Genomic DNA, 22,235 nt, shown 5'->3' with positions numbered 1-22,235 from the left:
TATAACTTTCCCTTCCAACTTTGATGTTACGGGCAAGGTAAAAATGACAAAATTATTCCCAAAAAATAGAGTGATGTCATAATATGAACAAATCTGACAGAGGACCATCCCAGGTAGGTGTGGTATGAATAGAAAGGCAGCTGACAGTTTTTGAAAAGAGGTCGGTTGAATGAAAAAAGTTAACGGATGACATACAACGGACGAATGACGACAGGTGTGGTCAACCCATGAGCTTTGCTCGGTCATCTTCGATGACAGTGAAGCTATAAAGTTGGTTGGAAAGTTGTGAATGTTGAAAAATTTGGCTCAAAGGTTATGAAAGAAAAATCAACTGGAAAGTTGAGACGGTTGTGAAAATGAGTTGGAAAGTTGCGAAATTCAGCTGCAAATTATGGTGTGAAAATTGAGAACGTTGCTTTGAAAGTTAAAATGTTTGGTTGGAATGATAATGATTTGTTGTGACAGTTTGAAAGTTTATACTGTTGATTGTGAGTCAAAGGCCTTTGTAAGAAAGGTTAATAGCTTTTAAAATATTAGAGAAAGATTAAGAAATCTACCGGTATTGGAAATTCGAAAAATTTGGTTGAAAAGTTGTAAATTTGAGAAAGTTTGTAAAAAAAATTGGTTGGGAATTTAAGAAAAAATATGCTTAGAATGTAGTTCTAAAGTCCAAAAATTTGGTTAGAAAGAGTCAACATGCGTGGTTGTAAAGTCGTGAACTTTGTTTTGTTTTTTTTTGGGGGGGGGGGGGGTAGTTAAACTAGTTTTGAAATTAGTGTACGAAAAATGGCCGCCAGTTGACAATATACAAGGCTTGTCTTGATCCCAAACCAATTGACAAAGAGAATACATTACATTTGTGCATTCTTTTCCAACTTGGATATATTTATTTACAGGTGTGAAACCAGAGTTTGTGTAGTCAATGAGATTTCCAAATAAACAGCGTTTATTTCCATTGAACCGTTTCTATATAATTATGACACTATAGGGACATGATCATGTCACTACAGACGATTGTCACTACATGATCATGTCACTACAGACAATTGTCACTACAACATGATCATGTCACTACAGACGATTGTCACTACAACATCATGTCACTACAGACGATTGTCACTACAACATGATCATGTCACTAGACGATAGTAACTACAACATGATCATGTCACTACAGATGATTGTCACTACAACATGATCATGTCACTACAGACGATTGTCACAACATGATCATGTCACTACAGATGATTGTCACTACAACATGATCATGTCACTACATACACTCCACATCAAATCACACAAATACAAGCACACTATTTTGGCTGTAACACATTGATATATTTTATTTATATGGTGTAATTATGAACATCCACTTTTCAATAACACATGTACATATCTTACTGTACACAACTACTCTAAGTAGAATGTCCCTGCATCAAATACATAAAATCTAAAACATACTACAATGTTAACCTTTGACCTCAGTCAGACATAATTAACCAGGACTTAATTTAGGAAGACCCATTTTGTAAGGAATGTGAGGTAGATTCCCACAGCCTCCATGACTCCATCTCCATGACAAAGTTGAATTTTATTTGAAGCTGTGTACTTCTAGTGCACATTCGAATATCAAAAGTCATCATCTTGTAAAGTCAATGATGATTTTTAAGAATTTCATAATTTCAAGGTTGAAACATGATTCATGTTGCTGACGTAAACGCTGTAAGTTGGCAATGTTCAGAAATATAAACCAATATTCAGCCAGAAAATTGTTGATTTTAGCTGGAAAGTTTAACATATTTTGAAAGTTTTGTGAAAGTAAAATGCTTCAAACAAAGCCGACTTTAAGAAATATGTATAACAAGTTTCACTGCTGTTTGATCATAAGTAAAATCTTTAACAATATTGATGACAAAGAAACTGACAGCAGTCAAAGACCACATATTTAAACCTACAACACTGTCACACCTCAATACAATGTACTATTCATAGACAATTACTGTACATACACCATTACTAAACCTCTGTATGCCATGAATAAACCTTTCGGCAATGCCCATCAGTTATACTATGTCTTACCATGCTGTGATACACATCAAATGTATACAATGCATATCATATTATGTACAATTGGGATGTGCACTGCATGAGTAAACTATACAGCTGTTTCTATGGTTACAATAATATATTTATAATTATGTATACTACAGAGGAGATTGTTAGTTTATATGCGCTTCTTATAGAACAAATACCATATATTGATAAGGTAATGACATCTTTGGAGAGTGGAGGCGAGGTCTGATTTGATGTGAATATTTTAATGCAATATTAAACTAAAATTACTCATAAACTACTAAATTATAGACAGAATGGTGCAATCAGGTCATTGTTAACAGTCCAGCGGTATCAGAGGTGGAACAGTGTTGGCTAGTCTATTAATTATATACCCTGTACAAAAGCTAGTAACTACATATATTGCACATTGTAGTTAATACCTGATAAATTAATAAATCAACATGTAATTAAATTTAAAAATACATACAATAAGTAGATGTGTCTATCTACAACACCAAAGAAATACATTGCCTTTAAACCCATGTGTGTTTTAACTTCATTCACAACCATAATGTATTTACTGTGCACATATGTTAAAATTTTGTTTTCACTTTTTTACTGTCAATTTTTACTCGTTCTAGCACTTACTTTGAACAACATATCTAGCATTAGACTATAATGCTGAATACTAATATTCTGATTAACAATTATACTGGAATTAAGAAGAAAATTTATAGATTTATTTTATGTCAGGTAAAATTGTTGACATGGCAGTAAAAATATTAAAGTTAAGATTAATTAAACTATACTATTATTTTCTATACTAAAAATTATTATTATTCAATAACACTAAAACATGCAGGCAGACATTCACATTGAGTCCAATTCAATTGTGTGAGTATATTATGCAAACAGTACCGTATTCTGGCAGTGAAAGGCTACGTGTTGATGCTAAAATAGTAATGTACTTGTACTCATAAACAGTACTTATATTTGTTACCAATGCTAAAGGTAACATTTAAAGGGCGGTAGTTGTCGCCACACATGCGTGAGATATCTGGGTCTCATATAAACAAAGATGGCCAATTTGACTGTTGCGCAGATCAACGAAGACATTATCAAGCTTTAATTAGGTATTTTTTTTAGATGATTGGAAGGTATCAAAGAAGTTACAGGCGGTAATTAGTGCAGGTCAGGCCAAGGTCAAACCTCATACTTGTGAATTACATTATCAGAGCACATTTATTGCGGGGAAAATCAATGTTTATCAACACAAATGTTGCACATGCACATGGGGATGACCACCGCCCTCTAAGTTCCCTCAATATTGACAAGGTATAATCATGTTTCAGCCAATCATTATTGTCTGTCAGTATGCATGAGGTAGTAAAAACAAGCAGCCTGTCGGCTGAGATAGCTCCGCTGTTAGCAATGCACATTTCAATTAAAGAACAGAAGATATCATCAGAAAATGAACAATATGTATAGTATCAAAGCAATCGGACTTACAGTTTTTAACAAGAAGTCGAAAATATTACTTTCTACCAAAAATGACAAAAATATTCACCAAAATTAGAGAATTGAAGATATCATCACGAAATGAACAAATCTAAGAGAGGTCCACATGTAGTACCTATATATGTGATATCAAAGCAATTGGACTTGCGGTTTTTAACAAGAAGTTGAAAATATCACTTTTTACCAAAAATTACAAAAATATTCACCAAAATTAGAGAATTGAAGACATCATCACAAAATGAACAAATCTGAGAGAGGTCCACATGTAGTACCTATATATGTAATATCAAAGCAATCGGACTTGCGGTTTTTAACAAGAAGTCCAAAATATCAGTTTTTACCAAAAATTACAAAAATATTCACCAAAATTAGAGAATTAAAGATATCAACATGAAATGAACAAACCTAAGAGAGGTCTACCCAAGGTACATATACACCAAGTATCAAAGCATTCAGGCTTGTAGTTTTCAAGAAGAAGTCGAAAAAGTAAAACATTGACACGGACGACGACGGACAATCACTCATATTATAAGCTCCGCTCGACAAAGTCGACAGCGGAGCTAAAAAGTAACTTTTCAGAAAAATTGTAATTTATGAGGCCAATTAAGATTGTAAGCATGTAATTAGAAGTAATAGAAACTTAGTTTTGAAAATACAATTAATTAATTAAATGAACAAGATATGCAAAATTAAATTATAAATTAGTGTTTATGGCAAGAATTTGAACTTGGATATAACCTGCAGTAAGGTCAAGCTCATGATTCCTTGCAGAATTCTCTATACATGAAAGCTACACTCTCCAATACGTAAACAATCCTCATAAACTCATTTAAATAATTGCACTGATAAATATAACATTAGTAAAATCAATTCAAAAAAAAAATTTAATAAAGTTTGTTTTCTTTGGTGTTGTAAATAAACATTAAAGCTAGCACCAGACAATATAAATATATACACCTCTATTGAAGACATAGAGCAATACATTTACCTATAAACTTATACACAGAACATAATTGATTCATTCAGGTGACACTGTACTGACTTGCATTTTAGGGGGAAATAAGGGTGCTAACTAATCATTGACTCTACAGATACTTAGCATTTCTGAGAAAGCTAAAGAAGCTCACAAATCGCAATAAAACTAGGGATGCCCGAAACAATCAGTAATTTAAAACTAAGCGAAGCAAAACAGACTCCATAATGTAACATAGCAAGTACCTACCACAATTCTAAGACAGTACAGTACCACGAGTTTACATAGATGTTTTTAAAATTACTTTATCTTGCATTCTGCAAGCTCAGCCACAATCCCTTTGGATTTAATGTTTTTAAAACATGAAGTTAGCATTAAACATGAGAGATGTTCTAGAACAATTTTGTTAGGGGCAATATATTTGTCATTTACAATACAATTTATACAAAATACTCTATATATACATGAATTATCCAGTATACTCATTTAATAAATGTTGAAAAGAAAAGAAACACTTCATCAACATCTACAAATATGCTTACTCTCGCCAATTTTGTTTTTCAGAGATATACTGACAGTTATCCAACAATCAACACATTGGGTTAGCAACAAATATAAACATGCTGATACGAACCTATAATCAAATTGTTGACACAATGTTGACAGTTACCAACAATGTTGACAGTTACCAACAATGTTGACATACAGTTACCAACAATGTTGACATACAGTTACCAACAATGTTGACAGTTACCAACAATGTTGACAGTTACCAACAATGTTGACATACAGTTACCAACAATGTTGACAGTCACTAAGCTTCATCGAGGCAAACATACAGACCCTAGTCACACTGAATACACTTACTCATTTTATTACTAATATGCAGTATGTAAACTAGTATGCGACATATAAATCTATGTATTTGCAGAATGTTCCCAACATGTTTCATGTTACAATCAGCACTGAATACTGTAGAACCACCCACAACAAGGTTTATTTCTTCAGGGAAAAAAATGCAAAAAGCATTAAATAAATTAACAATACGCAGGCCCAAATCAGATACAATTGTCAGATTGGAATTGTCTTGTTCAGTATGGCCTATTTAAAGTGTGTGTATTATCGGCAAAATAAGGTTAATACTGAAAAACATGACTTAATGCGTGTTCCTAATAATTTCAGTGTATTATTATAAAATTGTGACCACTTTGTGAACCTTACATAATATGAATGTATCCAGCAAACTTTGATAGAACTGAAAAAGTTTCAACCTGACCAGAAACACTTTAGTACTGTGTATGGGAGAAACTTGCACACTGGGATCACCACCTGACACTACATTTCCACTACCTCCATGAGCCAAAGATGAAACTTAAAACAATCACACCAATTTTATCTCAAAAATAATATTTCACAATATACAGAAAATAAGCGGATCCCAGCGTCTGTAAATGAACTGTATCATTCTCTTCATTGTCTAAATACATAAACCAAACTAAGTAGAGTAACAGTGAAGTATAATTTGTGTGGGGGAGCTACATCACAGAAGGTTACTTGAATGTTGCATGCATTTCTATGGTCTCTGTACAAGCTGCTGTGGAAAGCCAGTCGAAGAAACGGTAAAAACAGCCACAACTCAACTTTGAGATAAACAACCAAATGTATACATGTTGCCAGTTCAGGAGAGTCTCAACAACTAGCCCAAAGTACAGTTTTAGATCGCTGTTTTCACCGGTGATGGTTGCCAGGCAGTGAAAATGCCTAGATGTTTGCTAATGAGAATAAGTTGGGACACCAGACAATCGTCCTCTTATTAGATTGACATCAAACTTGCTAAAAATTTATTCTTTCACGTGTTTACCTTGTATTAAGGATTTCATTCTTTCAGATGTATTTAGCCTTAGTAATTAGCTTGTTTTGCTTATACAGCAGTTGTACACATATACTACTGGTGTGTTAAGCAGGCATGGTAGTACAGAGGCATGATTTGATGATTACTCGCTACAAGACATCATACCAAGTACAAAATAACCAGAAAATTGATTTCATTCTCTACATTCTTTGATAAAACACTCTTATATATACATATATATCTATACACTGAAGCACTGTACAAACAAAGAATAAATGCAAATATCTGAATTGATTACTATGAAGCTGCAATCTTGGAGAAGAAATAATCTTACACATGGTGAAGTGAGTTCTACACAATGTACAGAACAAACCTCATGGTCCACAGAGAAACACAAACAATGTTGAAAAAGCAACACAAGCAAAATACATTTCTTACTTAGTCTACTTGTATCTGAACTCACTTTGTTACAGAGAATAATATGTTGCACAGGATCTAAAAAGATCAAATGTAGTCTTCACTGCTACACTGCCCAATCATAGAGCAAGCCACCAAATAATTAGTTTTCTTCATTCAAAATCATCCATATTTTGACCCTTAACTATAGCGGATTGATGATAACGACCTCTTGATGAATAATCCTCACCATCTTCTGTTAATTGCTCTGTTGTTAGACCAAATGGCAAAGTGGAAGGCTGACTTATAATCATTTGCTCAGGGGGTGGTGGTCCACGACTAAAAAAAAAAAAAAAAAAAAAAAACAATATTATTTTGAAAGAAAAACATTTATCTAATATCCTGAAAATGTCATCATGAATAGTTGTTAATATCATCCTGACTGATATAATATTCCACACAAACATAGTTTTCTCGAATATTAAGAAATGATTATACAGATATACAACTGTGTGGTTGCTGAAAACTACATATAATGTATATGAAAGTATTTGTGAGGACTAAAATTAAATTAATTTGATGCTTTTTTTGTATTGTAAGGTAATCAAGATTAGTTTGTGAGACATAAGCATACTATTTTATAGGAATTAATAATTGGTGTGTGCCAGCACTGAAGTATCTAAAACTGTAACTTTGACATGCTTAGTTCAGTGAGCAAAGACAAATTGGATACAGGATAGTGCAGAACATTCTTACAGTTATTGGGCTTTGTTGATGTAACCGAGGTTGGAGGTCATCAAACACAGGGGGAAAAAAAAAATGTCAAATAACATTTGATGAATGTAGATTATGGAAGCATACTACTATAGTATTTAATTTTTAAATTATGAAAGATCATCTCTCATGAAAAAATAATGCAGTATGTATATATTTTCATCTTTGCATATTAAGTACCGAATTCAACTTTTATCACCAATGGAAAATTACGTCAATTTGATCCAAAATTAACGAAAAAATGTGCAAAATGTTGTACCAAGATTATGGTGAGAAAATGCCAGTATTCAAAAGGTGGACCACAGAAAGTATTGAATAACATAAATGTAATTTTCGGGAAAATATAAATTGTTTAATGCAAAGGGAAATTCCAGCACCAAAATAACCACCAAATTTTGTCCACCAACCTCTCATAATATCAACAATGTGACCCAATATAAGTATGTATACATTGCAGGTGTTTACAGTTGCAACAAGCAACACGGTGTACAGGCATGTGTATATAATTAATAGAAATGTGTGGCTATGGCTATACATGAAGTAATTGTATCATAACATATCATATCCCACAGTATACAAAGATCAAAATGCTGTGATAATAATTTAAAATTGAAATGTAACAGACATCCCACCACGCCTCTTTAACATTTTAGAAATAGATTTTACCAATTCACATGATCCGATGACTGCCACACTTCATAGTGGGTGCCAAAATAAACTGATCATGAAAGCCGCTATCTCTTGCAATTTCTCATAAAAATTGCAATATTTCTTGGAAGATTTTTAGCTGTGTTTGTTTTATGACTTTGCATTCAATCGTTAGAAATTATGTATCAAAAAGTATAACTATATTTATTGTGGGTGTTCGAATTTAAAATTAAATTTCACGCTCATTTCCATCCAATTTATTGTGTTCAAATGTAGAACTCTCTATGATGCAAATAACAGTATTTTATTAATATTTCACACAACTTCTTTGCTCAAAATCTGATTGAAAACAGTAAGGATATTCCAAGACAAACTGATAGGGAGATAGCAGTTTTCAAGATCTGTGTATTTCGGTGCCCACAGTAAAGGTATCCACCATAATTTATTTTCAGATTACAAATTTATTAATATCCAAAGATGACTTGATTCAACCATTAATCTCCCAAATCATTAAATCGCCTTCTAATAGTTGTATTGTCAGCAAAATTTAGTTAGTGTTCGGAATGTGAAGCAATACGAGTAATATAATAAATGCAACCATGTACAGTACAGTATGTTCCGTTATTGAGTTTTTCAGTATCTTAGCATTTCTTTTCACCACCAGAATTTTACTGCACTTTTTTTCTAATATTCTTCAATATTTCTGGCAATGAACCCTAATTTTTTCAGTTTTTACTCAAAACATGTTTGTCCCAATCTTCTGAAGGAAAGTGCAGAGTGATGAAAAGAGCAAACTGGTTGTGAAAAGGTTAAGTAACTGATTGCCTGCACAATTTTCTCGTCTTAGACTGAATATGAATTATGTTCACCAGACACTTGAGGTGTTTTCTGAACAGGCATTGAGTCATGTTACCTCTGCGTTCAAGGGACTTCAAACATCAAACAAGTACATCTTAGCTTAGTTGTTTTTACTGAGTAGGATTTATTGTAGTGAAGATAGAACTAACTTAGTTAATAAACTATACTATACATCAGGTTTTTATCAGTATTACTTATGAATACAATAAGTTATACCCAAAATAGAAAAGATTTTCCAGTTTTGCTGACAATACAACTTTAACATCAATATTTTAACACAATCTGAACTAACACAATCTGAAATGAACATGAGCAATGATAGATGAGTTGCTAGGTTACCAGGTGTCATTCGCAAAGGGATGATAAGCTTTGCAATATGTGTAACCATCATGAATAATTAAATTGGTATCCCATGAGTCATTGCACAGTGTGACATCTGTGTAATGTTCCAATACACTTTCATATTCAGAGCTATAACACTGGTATGTACAGAGAAAGAAAAACAAGAATAGGAATCCAAACATAAAATTACAATGAATTTCCAGCAATATCATCTAATGTCACTTATGATAGTGGAGTCTAAAAGCAGGGTGCAGGTACTCCTAGCACCAAATATGGTTCTTCACTATAATATGTGTATGTCAGTATTTTAAGTGTGCTGTATTTCTACCTGTGACTACAACACCAATCATGCACATTGGATTGCTGTTAATACACTGTGAATTCACAAATAAGCCACTGAACATTTCATGTGGGAAAGGACAGATGGAACATTACTAGGAACATTACAGTTATATTTTAGATGGAGGATAGAGGAGATCATGTAATACCTGTTCCAAACCCCTACCCACATAAAATCTAATTGTTCTATTTGCACAATGAAGCTACAGCTATGAGAAAAGCAATGAGTAGCAATAGATATTACTTAAATTAGTGAGATTATTTACAATTAATGCAATTTTGTGCCAACCCTAAATTCCCACCGAATATAATATAGCAATATTAATTACTTGCATGAGGAATTAATCAATTGATCTATCAGTCTGATCAATAAAGTGACTGCCTTGAACAACGGCGGAATGGTGACACTGATTACGCATTGCATAATCTTCGTTCTCATTGGTCAATTGTGTGGTTTCCATGGCACCCAGTAAGTCATAAGGCGTAAACATAACATGTTGTTCTGTCAAAGGATGTGAGGTTTTTCTCCTAGTAGTTAGAAAAACAGGAGTTACAAAAAAATCTAAACATCCAATAAAAATACTAAGCAGCATACATTTATGACGACCACACAGATTCCATCAGAAGACTGATGAGATTGTAGCATGCAAAAACTACCATACTTTTCCAAACATGAACCAAAACTAAGGTACATGCATATGCAATATGGCATACTATAGTGGGTTGAGACAGGCCTATTTGAGAAACTATGGTATATATGCAGACTACAGTGGGTTGAACGGGTTGAGAGGCCAATATTTGGAAAACTATGGTATATATGCAGACTACAGTGAGTTGAACGGGTTGAGACAGGCCTATTTGAGAAACTATGGTATATATGCAGACTACAGTGGGTTGAACGGGTTGAGACAGGCCTATATTTGAGAAACTATGATAAATATGCAGACTATATATATAGTGGGTTGAAAAGGGTGAGAAAGGCCATTTGAAAAACTATGGTCAGCAAACACACAAAATGCAATGTAGGGATCCAGTGACATGCATAGTGCACTGAGAATAGCTAAGAGAAAAACATCCACACTTTTGAGGTGAGAATTTCCGGATTAAATTACATACCAATGTCAGGAATAGGGATAAACAATGTTTGTTGAATTAGGTAGCATGCGGCTTAGTTGTTCAAACTTTAACTTTAGGCAAATAAAAAGTGCTAATCCATTTACTTGCTACAGTCCTATAGTGCTGTAAAAATGTTTAACATGATTGTCATCAGTTTGGCCTATTTTACCAGAATAAATAAGAGAAACTCAAAATGAAACTGCATGTCTAATTCAAGTTCACCATCTATTAACAACATATTTCTATATAGTATCCTTCCCATGTCAGCCGCATTTGTATGTGCTTAGGGTATTAGACCTGCTACTGTGTTTTAACAAGCTGCCATGCAACCCTAAGTGTACTACATGTGTATTATTTATAGCAGATAAGGTACTGGGTCTTCTTTCAGTTATTATTTCTAAAGACAGTTGTAGAATTACACCTTTACATAGCGATAGCTTAATAAATATATCAAGTTTTAACATGAACAGCCATTGCATGCCAGAGATATAGCTCCAGCAAAATTGCTGCTAGTCAGCCTTTTCAATTTGATCTGAAAAATAAAATGACAAGATCCAGTTCTGAAATGGCAGAAATGCTTGATTTTGATGATTTTTTTCAATATAAAAATGTTATACATGTTTGGACAAGATTGGTGAAAGCATGTCAAAATCATATCTGAAAAACAAAAGGATATACATCAAGGTCTCATAATGTATGTATCAAGTTTGAATGAAATCTGTCTATTCAAGACCTAGATCCAGTTCCTGAATGGCAGAAATGCTTAATTTTAATGAATTTTTAGCACAAAAATGGCAATCCTCCAGCCATCTTGAATGTATATGTATATGTCCCCTAAAATGTGTGATGTACAAAATGTACGTGTGAAGTTTGAAAGCGACTGGATCAGGCATGTCTGAAAGTCATAGATACAGGTGGAAACGCACAGAGGTCTGTCATGAGACATCGTTTTCGAAAACAGGAAATAATAATTTGTTTACCAAGCATGCTTTAACTTTGCATCATGCTGAGTTTAATCTTCCTAGAAACTGATTCACACAAGCATTTTATACTTGCATTTAATTTATTATTTTGAACATATTCACTTGGTTTTAGGGGAGAGTAGAAAATCAAATGGGCGGTTTACCGCGGTAATCACCGCGGCTCTCCGCGGTACACAGGGGAGAGCCGCGGACTGCTTATAATTAGGGGTCTCTACCGCGGTGGCCACCAGTACCGGTTGCAACCGCGGCCCTAGGAAAGGTGTGAAATACGTACTTAACAGTTTCCTTTGTGATTCCAGCTGTTTTTAAATCGAGCAGGTTACGAGCATCGCTGGCATGGAAATACTAAGCATATGGTAATATTATCAGCCCACGTATTTTATTAATATAAAAATTCATAAGTCCAATGCTGTAAACGAATTGTTGTTGCGTAAAACAATGTTGTATTTTATGCATGTATTTATAACCAATTCCAAGAGTAAAAGTCGTAACTTTCGAAGGTACGAGTATTATGACTCGTCCATACATTTCACTTACGTTTGTTACACTTGAATAAAGTCTACCACATGAAAAGAATGTTATTTACGAAGTTTTAAATAGCCGAGCCTTCCTGATTCGAGCCTCTTGTTGATTTGACAACAGTGGGTATCATTAATGTTTATTCTTTGCCTGTATCGCATTCCAGACAAAAAGTTCAAGATCGGTAAACAAGAAATGGACGAACTAAAATGTCTCCTGTGTTTTACGTGCAACATGATTATTAAAAAAAATACAGAGTTAAGCGGTCATGTACGTTCTATAAATCTAACCTCGCACACATAATCTTGTATTGACGTGGTTTTTTTTTGGTCAAAAACGACGTTGCCTTTCAGTTAACTCTTCACGAGAGTTTACCGATTTTTTGAACAAATGTTAAGTAACTATATCGTTTTGTGTCAAACTGGGTGGCCCGAATTTAAATGTCAGTGAGTGAACTCATTGAGGTCATTGCCCATTGCTGCACGTAATTCAAACACGTGGTTATTAGAATTCAGTCGAAATGTACGCGAATAATGCGATCGAAGTGTGCTGCGAGTTTATTATAGAAAAATTTAACATTACGTATGTTATTGTATGGTTAATATTACATATTCAGTTTATTTCGAATAAAATAATTCACCGATGAGTCACAAGTATTTAAAATATTTTCTCGACTTTCGTTAGACACCTGACTCCGGGACCTGACTATCTTTTTCAATGATTTAAATGCACCCATGTTTAAATTTGCGTAATAATTATGAATGCAACGCATTATCAAGTCGGTAATATTGAAATATTCACAGATACCAAATAGCCTGGGTTAGTGTCTCAACAATAATAAAAATAACTTAGTTTGCGTAATTATTATAAAAGCAATACATTGCAAAGTTGAAATACTTAGAGCCCGTGCAATACTGTAAACATATTTGCGTTATTAGAAAAGCAGCACACTAAGTAAACGATGTTGAAATATTCAAAGCCAATACAGAGTTGGATACAAGTTGTGTTATTACAGTACCGCCGGATATAATAACAAATTTACGAGATCAAAGCGCGGACCAAGAAAGAAAAGGGTTGCTAAGGTAACGCGCCAGTTCAATGCGTGACTTGGGGTCAAACTTCGGTCAACACTCACTTGATGTCAGCTTCGTCGCGTAGCAAGTTTCGCAACGTACTTGAAGTTCGATTGTGCCCCAAACTGATGTCGACGATCACTAAATTGTCGCAGCGCATGTTGTACCAAGTCCATGATACACCCAGTTTCGACTTTGGCTTGCTTTTCCTTCTTAGTGCATGTTCTTGTTCACGTAAATGCGACCTCTCACCAATGTATTAAAACACTTTGAATTTATATTTATGCGTAATTATATTTGGTCTACGCGAAACATTAATCTTTCTAAACATTTTCTGAGACCATGCATGATATATATTCACAAAATAATGCGATCATATTATATATTATGTTGATCTCTACGTCTTTCTGGATCGTTTTGTGATTTTATTCCAAGGCTCGGGCAAATAAAATAATGTCAACTATTATAGATTAGTTTCCTAGCTTTTGGCTCAGCCAAATTGGTTTAATTTTTCATTAGAACTTTGTGATCCTTTTAATTTCCCAGTTCTCTGTGTTCATTAATGGTCTTGACAACAAGTGTGAATTGCTGTGCGAGCCCACCGCGGAAGACCGCGGTGGATGATGCGGTGGACCGGCGAGCACCCACCACCGCGGTAATGACCGCGGTGCACCGCCCGTTTGATTTCTTACTCTTCCCTTAATTAGATTTATATTGTAATTTTACACAAAAAATAGTGAAATTAAAACCCAGTGAAAATGTTATGCATTGACAGTAGCCTAGCCACCATGGCAATTGATAAACAGTTACATGCAATGGAAAGCAAGCACTGTATTAAAAAGCAAAGCTACTTTTGCCTCAACCAATGTTACCATCAGACTGCTATTTTAGTTTATAGCAAGATTTTAGTTTTACTGTAGCATATTAATTTGTTTGTGAAGTTATTGTGTTTTAGAGCTTTCCTTTAAACAAATAATTCAGTATATCTTTTGTACAGTCAGCTGGCATACAAGTGGAATCATCATCATCTACCTCAGAAGCCAATCAGAAATTGCCTTCCATTTTTTCATACAAAAATGCTGAATGTGATCAAATTTTGTGAGAGGGTGCCTTAATTTATCCCAATAGATCACTAGGATGAAGAAGTTTGGTACTTTTACCCTGATTTGTAGGAATCAAGAAAACATGTTTCAGAGCGAATGTCTATCTAAGATTTGGTCCAGATTCAAGATGACTTCCCTCATGTAGTATGTATTTGTAAAATAATCTAATTTGTTTGATTACAATGCCAACTGAAAGCCCCCACAGATGAAAGGGGAAAACAAGGCCAACAGGTGATGTGTTACATCACTATAACAAGGCAATGATTTTAAGTCAATTCATAACATGTAAAAGTTGAGAATAACAACATGAACATTTCAGAGTGAGGAAAGAAAGTTCAAAAAAAACTACAAATAATATCTATTACCGTCTCATGAGTGCAATGTGAATACCAGTATTTGTTATAGGTTCTTATCTATAGAGAGTTTGAAGGGCTTATTAAAAGAAACATACCGACAACATCTTTGAAATCCAGTTTTAACCCATGTAATGAAATTAAAATCCACAACACCAGGCTTTGTACCAGGATTAGCTTGTCCAATATAAATATAAATAATTAAAGCCACAGATATATTGGCTAATGCATATCCCCACTGTATACAAAACATAATAAATATACAGAATATACCCTGCAAGACAAAAAGAAATAATTATTAGAGAAATCAGGCACACACAAACAAATTTTGATGCAAATTATGAAAAAAACAAAAATGTCAATATTGAAAATATATAACCTGAAATTTTATCTCAGTCTTTGTGGAGATGTGAATATTGAATATTTTTATTGGCATTGCCTTAGTGTTTCAGACACCATGAAGCAACATTGTCAGCTAAGTTACTGATTGTTTTGTTACGTGCTTATGTGATTGCAACAATTTGAGGCAAACAAACATCAACAGTAGAATCAAAACTAATACTGAGGAACACAGTTCTTATAGAAGACGCAACTATTTTTCCATTGATTTTTTATAATTGTATACATTGCTGGATGACAAATAGCGAAGTAAACCAAAATTATTAAACATAATGTAACATAGTGATGCATACTTACTGGTGTGTGTCTAGTGAGTAGTGAGTGGTATGGGGTTATATAGTAAACTGAGTTGTTGTCAATCCCTTATGTACTCAATATGTTCTCTATATTTGTAATGTACATGTAGCTAGCTATAAACCTAAAAGGCAATCATCTGGTTCATATCAGATTTGGGAGATATCTGTTAGAAACAGTCTTTTCCCCAAACAAATTTGTATTACTAGTAAAGTGCATGCACAAAAATGAAACACCTCATAAAAATGTTTTGATGTAATCAGTTCTAATCACATAATCTTGAAATACTGTACTGGCAAACCAGTCAACAACTTAGCTGGCAATGATACTGTTAGTGTCTGTAACAATATAGTGATGACAGTATCAAAGATTCCATATAATAATAATAAAATTATATAAACAATTCTACACTTACCCCACACATTGACACCCATCTATTGCACATATGTGAATACCAAGAGTCTGGCATCCTTGAAATTTCAGTATTAAATGGCACTCGAGATTGCTGCCCACTTTCAACTAGAAGATATAAAAAAAGAAATATTTAGCTACAGGTTCTATAATCCTATTGTACACGTTTGTGCTTGGAGAGAGATTGTTTGGAGGATTGGGGTTGATTGTTGGTTTGAAGGGAATTATTGGGATTACACATTACAACACAGGTGTGTATAATTATGTATTTTAAAGGCCCAGGTATACTATAAATACGCTTCAAACAATAGGGATTATTTCCTTGAAAGTCATGCTGTTGTAAACAGCTCCAGCCAGGCTCCTGTAAAGACACATTTTTACAGGTCGAGTATGTCACGAACCGGAAAAAAGGGACGTGCTACTAAGCTTGAATAATTAACTGCTGTCAATCAATGTCCCGTGATGTTGGGCTGCTGAAACAGATTGCGTCATTTAATCTCAAAAAACATTTACACAGTTCACATAGCGGAATCAACAAAGATAAAGAGCGTATTCCGGAAATAGTGCAGCTTATGACAAAATTGAACAGGAAGGAGACTTGAACCACAAGATCTCTAGGGTTGCCAATGACGGACCGATAATGTTACATGTGACTCAGTAAGAATTAATTTGTTTAGGGAAATGGCAAATAATACCGTAATTGTGTGCCCATGCACCGACCCATAGACATAAAATTTTTAACGTGACTACTAAATCTAGCTTTTACAATCACACTAACAGTAGGTGAACAAATGGCTAAAATTATTTATTTTACAAGTCCCGACTTTACTTGTCTAACTGGCCTTGTGCAAATTAGTAGATCTACACTAGTCGGCATCTAGCAATTTTATTTTGCGTTACAAGCAGCTGTGGTCAGTCTTCAGGTTATTGCATGTAGTGATGAAGTGATTTGAACACCATGCAGTAAATATTTTTTTTTATTGTTAACCTAAGCATACATGCCTCATAGTCATCGCTGTGGCCTCAGAGTTCCCTGATATAAGGGTGGTAAAATGGATATGATACGTCAATTCTGCATTTCAGACAAATGCTATTGTTGATATAAACATATTTCAAAGAAATGTTCAATGCCACATCACTTTGTAACACGTTCCATATTAGCTCCGATATTTGTCATTGCAGAATACCAATGCAGCTCAGGTCTGTGCTCTATGGAAGCAAGTCTCAGTGGCCCATAATACACTTTGATGCCTATGAGTATTAGTGCTATCAGCTTGTAAATAAACTATGAATTTCTGTAAACCTAAGCTATGCAAGTGATTAACAGCACTCACTAGCATAGCCACACCTCCAATAAACACTTGCCCGGAGAAAAATGAATTGGGTCTTTAATAAAAGTTCTCGGCCAACTTTGAAGAAGGGAACAGATCGAGTGGCCCCACAAATTTGACTCATTAGGTTAAGTCATTAGGTCATACTGTTTATTTGTCGATTGTGTTAACTACTCTAGCTAAACATGTCATTGAGGGATGAACTGTGTCATCCAGCATTCAAAATGAAGGAAGGAAAATTCCTCCTTCACACTGAAAAAAAGTTTTTTAAAATAAGTGAATTTCCCTCCCAATTCTGGATCACCCATGGCATTCTGGCATACATGAACTAAAAGAATAACATACATAGAATTCTAACAAATACAAAAATAATTATTAATATTATGCCATACTCACCATTATCATCTTTTTTCTTCTCTAATAACTGCATTTTATCATCCACCTCAACAGATTCTGAATGCGTGTCTATAGCTTCACCTGCTTTCTCAACCGTCTCATTATCATCCATTGATTTAAGTGTTGTGCCATACCCACCATTCGCAAGATCTGCTTCCTTTTTTTTAATGCTACTATCAATTACATGTGACAATAATGAATCCTGTTCACTTTTTGCAGGTAATTCTGTTTTCTTTTTGTCATAGCTCATAGCTAATGCAAAGTAGGCGTAGTCCACTACGGCGTACGTTAAAAGAAACGGCATGGTTACTATGGGGCCTAATTCATTCACATGGCCAATAAATATAAAAGCTATACTAATCACGCATACTACTATTGAAGCTAAAATCGGTTCCTTATTTGGTCCTTTCTGTAAATAAAAGAAAACAAGAAAATAAATAACTACTTTACTGTAGTACATATATACTCAGCTATGTGTGACTGACTGTATTTGATTGAGGATAATTAATAAATTAATTCATTCATTCATTTATTCATTCGCTTGTTCGTTCATTCATTTCCTTAATTTGTTCAATTTGATCAACTATATTTCCTGTACTGGACTAGACAGCACAGAAATAAACTTTAGAATAGACTCGACTCTCCTTAGCCCATTGTACGTCAAACTACAGAGTTGATTTACTATTAAAGTATTCACAGGATAAATGTGTGCCTATATTATTGTTATACAAACTAACTCTGCCTATGAAAAAACATCAACAAAGGTATGGTATGTTTTACACGTGTGTCACAGCACCGACTGGACTAACTTGGTAAACAATCGTTAAAAGTAGTTTTTATTGGTCCTGTGTTCATGCATGTATAAAGACTAAAGAAAGCCGGCGTTGTTATCGGCCGCCATGTTTCTTTAAAATACTTGCAATGTATAGAACTCCAGAGCGAGGCTGACATTGAGAATGAGCTTTTTAAGGTGGCGTTATTGTTCACACATGCTAAGTAAGTATGGAGGCCTGGTCAAGACTTGCCATTTTGGGCGGTCTTAAACTAAATCGGCATGGTGCCAGCTAACTTGTTCATATATGGTTTAACGTCGGCTTAACTATAAGGCTGGTCTCCAAACCGGCTTTTTGGCATACATGTAAACATGGAAATACTGTGTTATTGTTACATATTTAAAATTCTCATTATGGAAGGATGTAAAATGATAGCATGCTCTACCTTATGGCGATATGATGACAGATTTATTAAAAATTACTTACACCCATTGCAAGAACTTTAATTATCGGTATAACATTTTCCTGACAGATAGATTGTAAGACTCTAGGTGCTCCGTAAAGACCACTCAGACAGGATGACAAACTGGAAATATAAAGTCCAGCTAACCATAAAAATCCAACCAAGGCAACCTACAAATAAACATATGTGTATTAACCTAATACAGTTACATACACTGTATTTTATCGTGCTGGCAAAATCAATAGAAGCCATCATGACCATTATTAGGTCACTACAAGATCCTGTGTTTTGTGTGAAATTGAACATAAAAATGGAACAAACGAAAGTCATTGCATCATAGTGGCATCAAAAGAAGTGGAATTGAATACACATTCAAGTTTTTTGGGTTTTTTCTATGCTTAATATTGTGATACATGTATATGCATTTAATGACATGACAGTCAATTTTGATGAAGTAATGGTACCCCAACACCACATTTCCCTTTAAAAGATCAGCATTTCAACATTGAGCTCATTCAATTTTTGCTACAGATGTCCAGTCCACTGCTTTCACGCAAGATCTCATAGTGAACTAAATGAAACATCAATAGCGTAAAAATAAAAGTTGATGTGTATATATACTTGTCACATTAATAGATGAATTTATAATCAGACAAAGCTATATTGAAACTATTAAGTATGTCTGTACATGTGGCAAAGTCACAATTCAAAAGCACTTGAATACTATTATCATTATAGATGGGAAAATATGTCTTGCAATATTTTGGGGTTTTCACGTTCCTAGTATACTACTATGCATATGACAATGTTGATTTCACAAGCGATGAAGTGGAGTCTTCAAGAATACACAGTTTAGAGCATCTGTACCGAGCACATTGACCTTGTACCATATCAAGGTTGTTCTTGAAAGTTATGAAATTTTTGTAAAATGGGAAAACAATTTTTATTCAAAACATGCAAAACAAAATTTAATTGTTGACCTATTTATTGTGATCTGAATGTAGATAAAAAAACATCTCTGGTTGGTAACAGTCAAATAAATTTATTAAAGTTGTGAAAAACAGCAGTACAGGACATTACAGCTGATGACACGATCCCTCTCCCCCAACTTCATTTCATCCATCCCTATTTTTATCACAGAATCAAAACTGGTGTGCGATCAGTAATCTAGCAACTCGCTATTGAAAAACAAAGAATTTAAGTATTTTTGTGTTTTTGAAAGGATTTGAGAGAATCTGTAATAGTACTAGTGGATGGGATCCTACCTTTTCTGCTATCATCATGTCAGTTTGTAATGCCCATCGTTCACATGTAGCACCAAGAAGGACTACATACAAGAAATAGAGCAAAGCAGTGACACCAATGGCACTTAAAGTACCAACTGGAATATTACGTGATGGATTCTTTAAGTCTCCACTCATGTTAATACCAGCCATCACACCAGTAGCAGTCGGGAAGAAAACACCAAATACACTGAAGAATGTCTCCCCTGGTAAATACATTGGTGCTGTATTGTTACGAAGATTAATGAGTTTGTATCCAGTGAAACCATTTTCTATTTAAAGAAGAAACACATCAAAATATTACACTATATGCAATGAATACATAACTGTATTCAGAGAAGTCTACTGAAGGGTCCTGGGTCATAGACAACAATATGAGGTGGCTACTATAACGTATATGCAATGAATACATAACTGTATTCAGAGAAGTCTACTGAAGGGTCCTGGGTCATAGACAACAATATGAGGTGGCTACTATAACGTATATGCAATGAATACATAACTGTATTCAGAGAAGTCTACTGAAGGGTCTTGGGTCATAGACAACAATATGAGGTGGCTACTATAACGTATATGCAATGAATACATAACTGTATTCAGAGAAGTCTACTGAAGGGTCCTGGGTCATAGACAACAATATGAGGTGGCTACTATAACGTATATGCAATGAAAACATAACTGTATTCAGAGAAGTCTACTGAAGGGTCCTGGGTCATAGACAACAATATGAGGTGGCTACTATAACGTATATGCAATGAATACATAACTGTATTCAGAGAAGTCTACTGAAGGGTCCTGGGTCATAGACAACAATATGAGGTGGCTACTATAACATATCTGCAATGAATACATAACTGTATTCAGAGAAGTCTACTGAAGGGTCTTGGGTCATAGACAACAATATGAGGTGGCTACTATAACGTATATGCAATGAATACATAACTGTATTCAGAGAAGTCTACTGAAGGGTCCTGGGTCATAGACAACAATATGAGGTGGCTACTATAACGTATATGCAATGAATACATAACTGTATTCAGAGAAGTCTACTGAAGGGTCCTGGGTCATAGACAACAATATGAGGTGGCTACTATAACGTATATGCAATGAATACATAACTGTATTCAGAGAAGTCTACTGAAGGGTCCTGGGTCATAGACAACAATATGAGGTGGCTACTATAACGTATATGCAATGAATACATAACTGTATTCAGAGAAGTCTACTGAAGGGTCCTGGGTCATAGACAACAATATGAGGTGGCTACTATAACGTATATGCAATGAATACATAACTGTATTCAGAGAAGTCTACTGAAGGGTCCTGGGTCATAGACAACAATATGAGGTGGCTACTATAACGTATATGCAATGAATACATAACTGTATTCAGAGAAGTCTACTGAAGGGTCTTGGGTCATAGACAACAACATGAGGTGGCTACTATAACGTATATGCAATGAATACATAACTGTATTCAGAGAAGTCTACTGAAGGGTCTTGGGTCATAGACAACAATATGAGGTGGCTACTATAACGTATATGCAATGAATACATAACTGTATTCAGAGAAGTCTACTGAAGGGTCCTGGGTCATAGACAACAATATGAGGTGGCTACTATAACGTATATGCAATGAATACTTTGATGAGTTGTTAAATATAAATGTTAGTAGAACATTACCACAAAAGCAACATAATCACAGCAGACACCCTTGCAATGTCTGTGGTAATTGTGACATGAAGTAATAAATCAATGAGCAGATTTTATTTTTTAGAATATGATGCCCACAGTACCCTATGATGGCCGAAATGTTTTAGTTGTTCAGGACAGTCTCAACGGTACTGCCCAAAGTACAGTTTTCTGAGAGTTTTTGACTGTTTACTTCAGTTGTACAAATGTAGTTCGCCTCTGAGAATTGCAGCCAAACAGGGCTTGAACTTGGTTATTTCGAATACACCCCCAAATGCAAGGCCAACATTTC

At 34.5% G+C, this 22,235-nt stretch overlaps 1 protein-coding gene across 1 annotated transcript in view; it reads right to left on the bottom strand.

Annotated features, from left to right (window-relative positions):
• Positions 1-1,316: 1,316 nt before the first annotated feature.
• The window catches only part of LOC102805065 (solute carrier family 12 member 8-like), a 48,575-nt gene continuing 27,656 nt past the window's right edge, over positions 1,317-22,235 (bottom strand). Inside the window, exons 6-11 of the mRNA XM_006822539.3 lie at positions 20,235-20,524; positions 18,993-19,139; positions 17,734-18,142; positions 16,011-16,114; positions 15,001-15,176; positions 1,317-7,133 (exon numbers count right to left, since the gene is read on the bottom strand). Coding sequence (XP_006822602.1) covers positions 6,968-7,133; positions 15,001-15,176; positions 16,011-16,114; positions 17,734-18,142; positions 18,993-19,139; positions 20,235-20,524 — 1,292 coding nt within the window. The 3' untranslated portion in view covers positions 1,317-6,967. The remainder of the gene's footprint in view (positions 7,134-15,000; positions 15,177-16,010; positions 16,115-17,733; positions 18,143-18,992; positions 19,140-20,234; positions 20,525-22,235) is intronic.

This window comes from Saccoglossus kowalevskii, chromosome 14 (genome assembly GCF_978046115.1).
Source record: "Saccoglossus kowalevskii chromosome 14, keSacKowa6.1, whole genome shotgun sequence".
In the NCBI taxonomy this organism is placed as follows: domain Eukaryota; kingdom Metazoa; phylum Hemichordata; class Enteropneusta; family Harrimaniidae; genus Saccoglossus; species Saccoglossus kowalevskii.
Note: the sequence above shows the minus strand (reverse complement) of the source record. Positions and strands in the feature narration are given on the sequence as shown.